Source organism: Delphinapterus leucas, chromosome 4, assembly GCF_059928025.1.
Source record: "Delphinapterus leucas isolate spDelLeu-1000000601 "Yukka" chromosome 4, BTC_Dleu_Yukka2, whole genome shotgun sequence".
Classification (NCBI taxonomy): Eukaryota; Metazoa; Chordata; class Mammalia; order Artiodactyla; family Monodontidae; genus Delphinapterus; species Delphinapterus leucas.
In genome coordinates this window covers 3,014,886-3,027,642 of record NC_143132.1, presented here as the reverse complement: position 1 = coordinate 3,027,642, position 12,757 = coordinate 3,014,886, and the positions used below count along the sequence as shown (strand labels likewise).

Below are 12,757 nucleotides of genomic sequence, written 5' to 3'. Positions count from 1 at the left end.
CTCCACTGTCCTCCTGTCTGCGGGAGGCACGGGTGGCATCCCCACCTGGTTTCTCTTGTCTCATTTACCTGTGTGCATGGTGACAGGTGAATGACAGCGTTCCCACCTTTGCATCGTGTGCAGATGTGAGCCGATGCCCAGCGCAGCCTCCCTGAGCTCACCTGCGTCCTTCCTGCCTGAGGTCGGCCTCCCCAGGCTCAGTGTCTGTGCACCTGCCCCGTCACGCAGCCGTGTGACCCGCCAGCTGCGCGCTCACCCTCTGTTGTGTCACCCTGCCCGAGCGCCCCTACGCCCTCCGTGTGCTGCCTGGCCTTCCTCTTCCTTATGGCCCAGGGAAAGCCCCAGGGCCCAGGACAGTGTCCTGCACGTGTAGACATTACTAGGTGTTTGCTGGGTGAGTGAAGGAATAAACCCAAATGCCTGGAGACGTGATAACGCGTCCGGGCCTGGGGCAAGTACAGACACGCGATCGCCAGGCAGGTGCGGGGTGCTGAGTAGGATTTGGCTTATACCGTAGCGTGAAGGACGGTTTTTACTCTCCATGTGAAGATATGTATTTAAAAAGGTATACGGGTGCTGTGGCATAAGGGGACAAGAAATGCTCTGGGTTATTAACCGATGCTTCTCTGCTTTTGTCTTCCCAGACACCGTTTGCTTTTGACTCAAGATGATTTGATGTTTTATAAAGAACTCACTCACCATGATGGCTACACAGACGTTGAGCATAGACAGCTATCAAGATGGGCAACAAGTGAGCGCTGGTGCTCTGTTCCACATTCTAAGTAGTCAGCCGACCTAGTACTGAAACACGAACGGTGCCTTGTGTATTCACAAGCTAGTCTCCGTGAGGGTGCAGGTTCAATGTTGAACGTTTGGTGCATTTATTATATCTTGGTGCTCAGAAAGATTAGGGGTAGAATTGTTCAAGTAGTTTCCTAAATGACACCGAGATTGTAATTTTGAGTCCCCTAAGTCATAGTTTCTTGGGAATTTACCTTTCTAATGTCAGTGTTAGTAAGTATCATTGCTCTTAAAGGTTGTGGTGATAATCATAGACTCCCGTGTTGCCCAGTTGCTGGCCTGGGCGGGAGCTGTGCGGTTTCGTTCCCCTGCATGTGGGTGGCAGAGGGGACCGTCCGATGGCACGTGGGGCGCAGCTGCGGTGCTGTCTGTACGTCTCCTGCCCCTGCAGGAGACGGTCATGACGCCCGGCTCCCTGCTCAAGGGTTTAGGGACACCCCCCCCCCAGGCCTGGGGTGCCTCGCCCACCTGTCACTCCCCACTTGGTGAGACTCAGGGGGTGTGTAGGACCTGAGCTGCGACCCTGTCCCCTTCCCAAGTCGGGTCTTTCCTTGATGGACAGTTTTGTTCCATTCCTGGGATGTTTCCTGTTGCAGTGATTTTGGTTTTGTTGATTTAAAAAAATGTTTTAAGTGTTTTTGCTTCTTAGAGGTAGGGAATTGTATTTCAGCCTGCTCTCTTCACCAGGAAGTCCTCTGATATTTCCAAGAGATTTTGTTTCTCAAATGCACATCTAACGATGTCCCCGCTGTCCCTGGGCCCTGCGGTGGCTCCTCGTGGACTCCCTGCCCGGAGGGCCCTACGACCTCACAGGCTCTCACCTCTGCCTGCCCCGGGGCCCTGGCTCTGGTTGCCCCTTGGCTCTGCTCCGCTCTGTCCTGCAGGTCTTTGCTTCGCCCCGCTTTCTGCGAGGACCCCCCATCGGCCCTGGTTACCCCCACGGCCTGCTCCCCACCTGCCATCCGCTTCCCGGTCCCTTCCTCTGATCTTTGTTCTCCATCTGTGGCAGTGATCACCTTCCGACACACCCTGTTACGTGTCCGTCTCCCTCCAGCTGGTCCCTGCCCTGATGCAGGGAGTCCAGGGCAGGGCTGGGCGCAGTGGGGGAAAGGCCTCGCTTGTAACAGCTCAGCACTTCCCGTGACGTGGAGAACCGCTTGTGAGCATTCCTTTCAGTAAGGATTTGATCTTCTACAGTACAGACAGACCACATTTACTTAGCCGGTTCTCTGAGGTTGAACATTTAGATTCCTCTTTTTTCATGATCATTTTTTTTAAATCCTGAAATAAATCCTTTAAGGCTTTTTTTTATAATACTGTCAGACTTCTCTCCAGACGGACTGTGTTTGATTGGGCTTTAGTCAGTCGCTTTTGTTTTTTGGTTTTTTTTTTTGTCTGCATTGGGTCTGGGGTGAGCAGGGTCTACTCTTCGTTGTGGTGCGCAGGCTTCTCATTGCGGTGGCTTCTCTTGTTGCGGAGCACGGGCTCTAGGTGCACAGGCTTCAGTAGCTGCAGCACGCGGGCTCAGTAGTTGCAACACGTGGGCTCAGTAGTTGCGGCATGTGGGCTTTAGGTGTGCGGGCTTCAGTAGTTGTGGCATGTGGGCTCAGTAGTTGTGGCTCATGGGCTCAGTAGTTGTGGCTCGCAGGCTCAGTAGTTGTGGCGCACGGGCTTAGTTGCTCCACGGCATGTGGGATCTTCCCGGACCAGGACTTGAACCCATGTCCCCTGCATTGGCAGGCGATTCCTAACCACTGCACCACCAGGGAAGTCCCACTTAGTAGTTGTGGTGCACAGGTTTATTTTTTTAAGAGAGAAGCAATTCCCAAGTATACTGTTCCATCTAAAGGCAGCAGAATGGAAGTAACCTGCTCACTCTGGCCTGTTGGAGAGTTGAGAACAGGGCCCGAGCCCGGACCTGCAGGGCTGCTCTCTCGGCTGCAGCCCCGAGCACCAGGCTGGGTTCCTGGCAGGATGCAGGCTCTCCCATCTCCGTGGATGAGCTTCCCCCCACCCCCCACCCCACCACAGGTTCCCCAACAGGCTGCTTCCTTGAGGGGCGGGGGGTGGCAGTTGTGGGCGGGGCAGGTGCATCCCAGATACCCCAGTCCTGAAGAAACCGAGGAGGGCGGTGATCTACTCAGGGATAACAAGAAGTTTACTGTAGCGATTTTGTTTTATTTGTAAACTGAATTCTTTATGTTGAAGGATTTAAATACTTTTCCCCGACGTTACAAACAACACAGCCAGTTTAAAGCAATTTCAGTGGTAATATCTTTAAGGCTTCCTCTTACGTTTAACACTGTTTCTTTAAACACAGCTGGTCTTTGCTTTCTGGATGCAGTGACTTTCCTTAACATTTTTAAAAAAAATTTTATTTATTATTTTCGGTTGCGTTGGGTCTTTGTTGTGGTGTGTGGGCATCTCATTGCGGTGGCTTCTCTTGTTGCGGAGTGCGGGCTCTAGGCGCGCAGGCTTCAGTAGTTGCAGCACACGGGCCCTAGAGTGTGCAGGCTTCAGTAGTTGTGGCTCGCGGGCTCTAGGGTGCGTGGGCTTCAGTAGTTGTGGCACGTGGGCTCAGTAGTTGTGGCTCGTGGGCTCTAGAGCGCAGGCTCTGCACGGGCTTAGTTGCTCTGCGGCGTGTGAGATCTTCCCGGACCAGGGCTCGAACCCATGTCCCCTGCATTGGCAGGCAGATTCTTAACCACTGCACCACCAGGGAAGTCCCCGTAACATTTTTATAGCTTGTGTATTCCTGAGTTTAAGGATAGGTAAGGGAGAATTTCAGCCCTGTCACAAATATGGAGCATCTTGGGTTTGAGTTGTTTTTGTGACAAGATAAGAAAGCTTGGATTATTTGTTTATTCTTCTCTTCCTGCAACGTTACTCAGCGTGAGGACAGATAACAAGGAGAGGCAGACGAGAAAGACTGCATGTGTACCAGTTCCCTTCAGCGATGTAGAGTTATTACGGTTTTGAAAATCATAAGCATTTCACAGATAGTGGTCCTCTCAATTTTTAAATGCTTTGGAAACTTGACCTTTGTTTTAGCCATTTAGAAGCACATTAAATTCAAAGGACTTTGTTGGTAGTATTCTTTCCGTATTATTGCCTGTCATATAACCGTCTGGCAGATTACCATTCCACTGCATTTCTGTTTGAGAATAGAATACAGCAAGTCCCCTGCATACAAACGTGTTCCTTTCCAACAGCAAGTTCGTGTCCAATTTGTTCATAAGTCCAGCAAAGTTAGGCTAGGTATCCAACTAACACAATTGGCTATATAGTACTGTACTGTAATAGGTTTATAATCTGTTCGCATCTTTGAAAGTTCACAACTTGAAGGTTCGTATGTAGGGGACTTACTGTACTTGGTAGCAGCTTATTTTCTTTTTAGTAACAAAAGTTCTCTTCCTCCTTTCACAGATGCAAGTAGTAACAGAGTTAAAAACGGAGCAAGACCCCACCTGCTCTGAACCAGATGTGGAAGGAGTGAGCCCTCCCCCTGTGGGGTCCCAGACCCCGATGGATGCAGACAAGCAGGCCATTTATAGGTAGCAATGCGATGTGAAGCGTGTGGGTGTTCAGAGGAGTAAAGAGAATGGAAAATCTGGTTAAATGGAACGTGAGCTATTAGCCAGACAGAGCAGTGAGGCGTGATGTGATAACTACTGGGGTAAAGGTTTTCTCAGATTACAATGTTATTCCTAATATCTTTTAAAAAAAGTTTTGGAATGTAAATCTACATTTTAGTCAACCTTACAAAAAGCAATCTTCAGGCCCAGATAGTTGTACTGGAGAATTCTACCAAAAAGAAGGAAAAGCAGTAAGTCGACACAGTCTCTTCCAGGAAGTAGAAGAAGAGGGAATGTTTCTGAACTCATTTTATGAATTGAACATCACTCTTGATACTAAAGCCAGACAAAGACAATATAAAAAAAGAAAAAACTAAAGACTAGTATGCCTCATGAACTTTGGCATAAAAATCATTCATAAAATATTAACAAGTAAAATCCAGTAACGTGTAGAGAGAAGACTGTTTAGTGACCAAATGGAGCTTGTCCCAGGAATATGAGACTGGTTCACCATTCGGAGATCAACCAGTGAGACGCACAATGGGATCATATCAAGTGATGCAGAAAAGCATTTGACAGAAGTCAACAGCCAGTTATGATTAAAAACTGTCAGTGAAGCAGGAATAGAGGGGAACTTTCTTGGCCTGATGTAGGGAAACTACAAAAGAACCCTGCAGCTCGCATCATACTTAATGGTGGAAGATGGAATGTTTTCCCCCAAGTTTGGGGATAAGGCAGAGATGTCCACCCTGACTCCTCCTGTTCAGCTCTGTAATGGACGTTTAGCCAGTTCACTGAGGCAAGACAAAGAAAGAAAAGGCATATCAGGTTAGAAAGGAAGAAATAAAGCTGGCTTTATGCACAACTGACATGATTGTCCACATATAGAAAATCCCAAAGAGTGTACCAAAGAACTTCCAGAACTAAATAAGTGAGTTTAATTAGGTCACAGGTTGCAAGGGCAACACACGGAAAACCAATCCTATTTCTCTACCAGTAATGTACAATTAGAAACTGAAATTAAAGAGAAAATACCACTTTCGAGAGCTCCAAAAAGATGTAGGTATAACTCTAATAAAGCACATACAAAACCTTTATGTTGAAAACTATAAAATGCCAATGGAAGCAGTCAAAGGAAACCTAAATAAAGGGCATACGATGTTCATGGATTGGAAGACTCAACATCGTAAAGATGTCATTTCTCCTAAAATTGCTATATAGCAATTACAATTAAAGTTGTAGCAGGATATTTCTGTACATATAGACAAGTTATTTCTAAATTTTATATGGATGTCAAAAGAACTAGACCAGCTAAAACAATTTTGAAAAGAAGAATAAAGTTGGAAGAATCAGTCTACCTGATCTTCTCAGTGGAGAAAAGGTGGAGTTTCCAACAGATTGTCCAAGTTGGAACAATTGGACATCCACATGCAGAGAGAAGATCCTTGACCTAATCTCACATCCTTTACAAAGATCTACTCAAAATGGAGTATGGATCTGAAAGTAAAATTTAAAACTGTCCAACTGGTGTTAACCATACAGTGAAATATTATGCAGCCATAAAAAAGAATGAAGTACTGTTACATGTTACGACACTGATGAGCCTAGGAAACATCATGCACATCAAGTGAAAGAAGCCAGACACCAAAGGTCACACAGTATATGACTCCATTTATATGAAATGTCTAGAACTGGCAAATCTGTAGAGACAGAAAGTAGATTAGTGGTGGCCTGGGGCTGGGGTTGGGTGGAAAATGGAGAGTGACTGCTAATAGTTACAGGGTTTCTTTGGGGGATGAAAAGATGATAAAATCGACTGTGGTGATGGTTGCGCAACTCTGTGAGTATGCGAAAACCCGTTGCATTATAAACTGTAAATAGATGAATTGTGTGGCGTGCGAATCATCTCAGCAAAGCTGTTGTATACAACATTGCATGCGTACATACTAGAACATTTTCATGCAAGTGTAGAACACATCTTTAAAAATTTTCCCCCCAGGCATCCGCTGTTTCCGCTATTAGCTTTGTTGTTTGAAAAATGTGAGCAGTCCACACAGGGCTCGGAAGGCACCACTTCTGCCAGCTTTGACGTGGACATTGAGAGCTTCGTAAGGAGGCAAGAGAAGGAAGGAAAGCCCTTCTTTTGTGAGGATCCAGAAACTGACAACTTAGTAAGTAACCTGCATGTTCTTAATTTTTATTTCTTCTAAATTTAATCTGTTCGATAAATTTTAAATTTCGAATTAGAACTTCAGATTGTTTGTGGCTCTGCCGAAGGGGAGAACTGTACAATTCGTGAGATAATTTTCCGTGTGTGACTTGAATGTCGCCAGGTCTCCAGCCTTCTCTGTTGACCCCTTCCTGTAATAATCCAACAGGATGGCTTGAGCCTGCATCCTGAGTGGGCTGGGGGTTCAGTCCCTCCCGTATGTTCAGGAAGGTCCACTGGGGTCGGCGTGCCCTGTGTCTTGCTTCCTGGGAACGTGTCTGGGCCCAGCTTCAGGTGTTGGCTCTTCCCTGATCATGGACCACAACTTTGTTCTCCAAGACACCTCTGTCTGGAGGCTGGCACTGGTGGTGGGTGACAGACTGTGTGACGACTCGGGGTGGCCTGTGAGCACAGAGCAGGGACGGGCCTATCAAGGGACCGACACCCCTTACGGCCTCCCTTAGGCTTCCTGTCTGAAGCCAGCCTGGCTCATGCGGGTGCCCCCCTCCCAGGTCCAGTGCTCCAAAACCCTGGGTTCTCTGTGCTTCCCGACAGCGATGGAGAGTTCGTTGGGCTGCCATCACTGCTGTGCCCAAGGGGAGCGGCATCCTTCAGCACTGGGCAGCCCTGGCAGCCTGTGTCTGGGGCTGGATTCCCACTAGAGTTGGCCAGCTCCCAGACCAGAACCCTAGGCCCCTCATCAGCAGGAAAGGGTCTTTGGAAAACTTTTCCCTGAATAAACTGCCTTGGTCTTAGGTGTTACTGTTTTTAGTTTTTCATTAATATTCAACCCTTACAGCCAAATAGATTTTATAGGTGAGTTGTCTGACTTTGAGTCTGTCTCCTCGTCTTCGAAATGGGACCAACAGTGCCTGCCTTTTGGGGATGAGGGCCCGATGCTCTCTCTGCCTCCGCATCTCTGTATGCGGCCATCAGCAAGGAGGGAACGGGCGTAGCCAGCATGGGCCAGGCCGGCAGGGACCAGGGCTCTCCTGCCTGGTGCCCTAGCACAGGGCCTAGCAGAGCTTGGTATTTGGTCATCCTCACTACTGGCTGGCTGACTGGTTGATTCCACAGCGACGTGTGAACTGTCACCACCAAGGTCACGGGGAAGGGGCTGAGTCTTAGGTTGTTCATTCGCAGGAAGTGGTGTTTATGGTAATGGTTCATCCCTAGTGTCAGTTATCTACTGCTGGGAGACGAATTACCCCCAAATGTAGTGACTTTGTATAAAACCGAAGAACTTTTAGAAAAATTGTAAGAGAAAATCTTTAGGATCTGGGGCTAATCTAGGGGTAGGCATAGTTCTTAGACTTGATGCCCAAAGCAGAATCCATTGAAGGCAGAGTTGGTAAGTTGAACTTCTTCAACATTAAGAACCACCCGGGAGGTGCGTACGGATTTATCCCCATTTACAGCTGAAGGAGCAGTAGCGGGGCGAGGCCAAGGTCGAGGCCCGGCGGCTCCGGAGCTGTGACCGCCTCTGTCCCTGCAGCCACGTGGAGCCGAAACAGCAAGCCACAGGTCGGTGGGGCTGGAATGCTTGGTGGTTCTGCATAACATCTGGTGTCTTTCTCCTCCTGTTACTGGCGGTACAGGTGGCCTTGGCTGGCTCATAACCAAGCTGAGTCATAACCAAGCTCATAACCAAGGAGAGTCGTGTGGTGGTAATGATAACTTACCGTCATGCTCCCTTTTTCTGGTCTGAAAGTCTTCATTTTCTTGCTTCTAGATGGTAAAAGCAATCCAGGTTCTGCGTATTCATCTTCTTGAGCTGGAAAAGGTTAATGAACTCTGCAAAGATTTCTGCAGTCGCTATATTGCTTGTCTAAAAACGAAAATGAACAGTGAAACTCTCCTGAGTGGGGAACCTGGCAGCCCGTACTCCCCTGTCCAGTCCCAGGTATTTACGGCGGGCCCTGTGCTCCTGCTTGGTCCCTGCAGCGTCGGCAAGGGTGAAACGTGCTGATGTCTGAGGCCGCAGCCCTTTCAGGATTGTGGGGCTGTCCTCGGCTCTCCTGCTCTGAGGATCCTCTGGGTCTCTGAACGTGGCCTGTGCCGGGAATGTGTTCCCTCAGGCCAGAGAGAGAGCCCGCCTGGGCTTCCTGCCGTGAAAAAGGGAGGCTTCACTCTGTGTCCTGGACCCTGGAGCCCATATTTCTGGAGGCCAGAGTACCAGTCATTTCTTTCTAATTCTTTTTTTTTTTAATGAATTTTTAAGATTGTGGTAAAACACACATAACACAAAACTTCCCATTTTAACCCTTTTAAAGTGCACAGCTCAGCGGCACTAAGCCCATTCACGTTGTTGTGCAACCGTCAGCACCGTCCTTTCCAGAACTTTCTCACCTTCCCAACCTGAGACCCTGTCCCCCTGCAACACTGACTCCTCACTCTCCCTCCCCCTCTGCCCAGCCCCTGGCCCCCACTATCCTGCTTTCTGTCTCTGTGACCTTGACTAATCTCGGTACCTTATGTAAGGGCAGTCATACCATGTTTGTCCCTTTGTGTTTGGCTTATTTTCCTCAGCATAATGTCCTCAGGTTCATCCATGTTGAAGCACTGCAATATTTAGCCATTCTGAAGGGGTGTAGTGACATTTCATTGTGGCTGTAATTCGCATTTCCCTGATGGCCAGTGGTGTTGACCATCTTTTCATGTGCTTATTTCCCATCTGTGTATCCTCCTTGGTAGAAGGTCTGCTCGTATCTTTTGTCCATTTTCTAATTGGATTTTTAAAAATGGTTGACCTTTGAGAGTACTCTAGATGCAAGTCCCCCATTGGATATATGGTTTGCCAGTGTTTTCTCCAAGTCTCTAGCGTATCTTTCCATCCTCTTAACAGGGTCTTTTGCAGAGCAAACCTTTTTCATTTTGATAAAATCCCATTTATCAAATTTCCTTTTATGAGTCATACTTTCAGTGTCAAGTCGAAGAACTCTTTGCCTAGCCCTAGGTCCCAAAGATTTTTCTCTTATTTTTTTCCTAAAAATTTTACATTTAAATCCATGGCCAATTTTCAGGTTTGGGTTTTTTTGCCTAAGTTCGTCCATTTGCTCCAGCACCGTTTGTTGAAAGGGCTGTCCTTCCTCCGTGGAATTGCCTTTGCACTATTGTCAAAAACTAGTTGGTCATATTTGTAGGCCCTGTTGCTATGTTCTCTGTTCTGTCCCATTGATCTGTGTATCTAGACCGTATAGTCTTGATTCCTGTGGCTATATAAGTCTCAAAACTGGGTAGACCGATTCCTCCTACTTTATTATTTTTCAAGATTATTTTAGTTATTCTAGTTCCTTAGTCTTTCCACATGAATTTTAGAATAATCTTGTCTATATCTGCAAAAAAATGTTACTGAGGTTTTGACAGGAGTTGCGTTAAACCTGTGTGTCATCTTGGGGAGAGTTGACACCTTTACTGTGTTGACTCTCCCAGCCCACAGTCGCGGCGCTCTCTCCACTAATTTACTCTTCTGTGATTTCTTTCATCAGTGTTTTCTCGCTTTTGACATAAAATTCCTGCACACGTGGTTTTAGAACTATACCTAAGTATTTCACTCTTTTGCACAATCGTAAATTTATTATATTTTTAACTTCAGAGTCCATGCCAATATGTAGAAATCCAGTTGATTTTTGTATCTTTATCTTGTATCCTGGGACCTGGCTGAACTTCCTTATTAGTCCGAGGAGATCCTTTCTGTAGATTCTTTAGGATTTTCTACCTGTTTAGTCTTGTCATCTGCAAATAGGGACAGTTCTGTTTTGTCCCTTCTGATCCCTACACTTTCTGTTTCCTTTTCCTGCCTTACTGCTCTGGCTGGAACATCCAGGACTATCTGGAATGGGATTCAGGGGACATCTTTGCCTTCTTCCCAGTGTCGGGGGAATAGTGGTAGGTTTGTTTTTTTTTCTAGATGCTCTTTATCAGGTTGAGGAAGTTCCCTTCTAGTCCTATTTTTCTGAGAGTTTTTATTACGCTGAATTTTGACAAATGCTTTCCTGCATAGATTGATATGTGATTTTTCTTCTTTCATCTATCAATGTGGTAGAGTTACATTACTTGATTTTTTTTGAATATTGAGCAAGCTTTGCATTCCTGAAATAAACTCCACTTGGCCCTGGCACGTAATTCTTTTTGTATAGATTCCTGAATTTTGTTACGCATTTTCGTGTCTGTATTGAGGGATAGTCGTCTGTAGCTATCTTTTTGGTACAGTCTTTGGCTAGGTTTGGTATCAGGATAGTATAAGCTTCATAAAATGAACTGGAGAGTGTTCCCTCCTCTTCTGTTTTCTGGAAGAAATGTGTAGAATTGGTTAATTGTGTTAATTCTTCTTTAAATGCTTGGTAGAATTCTCCGGTGACACTGCCTAGACCTGGAGATTTCTTTTTTGGAAGTTTTAAAATTACTAATTCCGTTTCCTTATTAGTTATGGGGCTATTCAGATGATCTGTTTCATGTTGGATTTTGTCTAAGACATCAAATTTACGTGTGTCGAGTTGTTTACAGTAGTATTCCTTTTTCATCTTTTGATATCTTCAGGGTCTGTAGTGATCTCCCCTGTTTCATTCCAGATATCGGTAATTTGGTTTTTTCTCTTTTTTTCTGTCCGTCTTACTAGAGGTTTGTCACTGCGTTGATCTTTGCAAAGCAGCAGCTCTTATTTCATTGATTTTTCTGTTTTTCTATTTTCAGTTTCATTGATTTCTGCTTTAATCTTTATCACTTCCTTCCTTCTGCTTGCTCTGGTTTCATTTGGCTCCTCTTTTTCTAGGTTCTTGATGTGGGAGCTTAGAATACTGATTTGGATTGCTTAATTTTTATTCTGACCAAGTTTATGTAGCAAACTTCACGTAGACCTACCAAGGCTTATACGTTCAGGTGGATGTGACAGCCACAGGGTAACTGTCTCTGAAGGCCCTCTGCTTAGGCTATTTAACCGCTCAAGCATCTGGGTGCCTGCTGTGTGCCAGACCCTGTGCTGGACGCTGGGTGCAGAGGTCCGCCCCTCGCCGGCTCCCAGTCCAGCCGTCACAGGAAATGGATACATTGGCCCATTTGCATCTGACCTCAGATGGGTAGATTCTCCGACATGGTGTTTACGGACATTTGCATGGAGCCTGCGGTAGGCCAGGCCCAGACCCAGCACCCCACAGACGTGGACACTGGGGGCTCCGGTGTGCTCTGTGCTGTGGGAAGGGCAGGTACAGGCTGTGCCCCCGGGGGGGGACTCCCCAGCCTGTGGCATCATCTTTTGAATAGCTCATCCTGTGCAGGAGGCTTTGGTTCTTGGAAGACTCTGAGCCAAGTTGAATGGAGAAGGTGTGTGACTCGATCGGGTAATTTTAGTCTTCCTAGTTGTACCTCCAGGGCTGTAGGGTGTGTTTAGTATGCTGACGAGGTGAAAGATCATCTTTTGGAAGCTAAGCTGAAACTAGTGTCTCAGTATTGATCGTATCATATTTAACACGCAGTCAGTCTGGCACCTCTTGCTTCCAGACGCGTCTGGAACGCAGGCCTTACAAAGGCTTGTCCTCTGATGATGCTCTTTGCCTCAAGCGTCTTTCCTTTACTGATGACGCCATTATGCCACGTGTTTTGGAGTTTTAAACATGTGTTTTCTGTTTTCTGATAACATAACCCGTTCGCTGTGTGTTTATGACTTACAGCAGATTCAAAGCGCCATCGCAGGCACTCTCGGCCCCCAAGGAATCGTGGTGCCGGCATCCGCTCTGCAGCAGGGGAACGTCACCATGGCAACAGTGGCAGGTATGGCGACAGAAAAAGGGACACTTTCCTTGAGCTTTTGCAGAAAGAAGTCCTTTATATTAGAACGAAGAAGTGCATCAACATGGTTTCTAATTAATGCCAGTTCCCGATACAGGAGTGTCAATGTCTAGAGCTCTTTGAATGCCTGGTTCTTGTTCATTCTCAGTAACAAATATTTTATACAAATTGTGTTTCCCTCTCAAAAAATATTGGCAGGAAAGGTTTTATATGGGAGTTGAAAATGTATAGCAAAAACCAACAGAAATTTTCAAATAACATAGTTTTTAATTGTGCTCTTAGCAGCACCTGGAAAATCTTAAACAGTGTCATAAATCGATGATAAGCAAATGAAAACGCAGCCTTAGTGTTAGTATCACTTGTCTTGGATGCACCAGGGAACTCTAGA

At 46.4% G+C, this 12,757-nt stretch overlaps 1 protein-coding gene across 17 annotated transcripts in view; it reads left to right on the top strand.

The window, feature by feature from the left end:
* Window positions 1-12,757, top strand: part of PKNOX1 (PBX/knotted 1 homeobox 1) — a 48,647-nt gene that overhangs the window by 18,990 nt on the left and 16,900 nt on the right. For 13 of the 17 annotated variants that reach the window (XM_022553059.2, XM_022553057.2, XM_089910156.1 and 10 more), the window contains 5 exons: window positions 645-751; window positions 4,228-4,355; window positions 6,376-6,547; window positions 8,318-8,488; window positions 12,252-12,351. In XM_022553059.2, the coding sequence (XP_022408767.1) occupies window positions 701-751; window positions 4,228-4,355; window positions 6,376-6,547; window positions 8,318-8,488; window positions 12,252-12,351 (622 nt within the window). In that variant the 5' untranslated portion in view covers window positions 645-700. Of the gene's footprint in view, window positions 1-86; window positions 182-644; window positions 752-4,227; window positions 4,356-6,375; window positions 6,548-8,317; window positions 8,489-12,251; window positions 12,352-12,757 lie in introns of all 17 variants that reach the window. The other 4 variants (XM_089910152.1, XM_089910150.1, XM_089910154.1 and 1 more) reach the window with 3 other exon arrangements.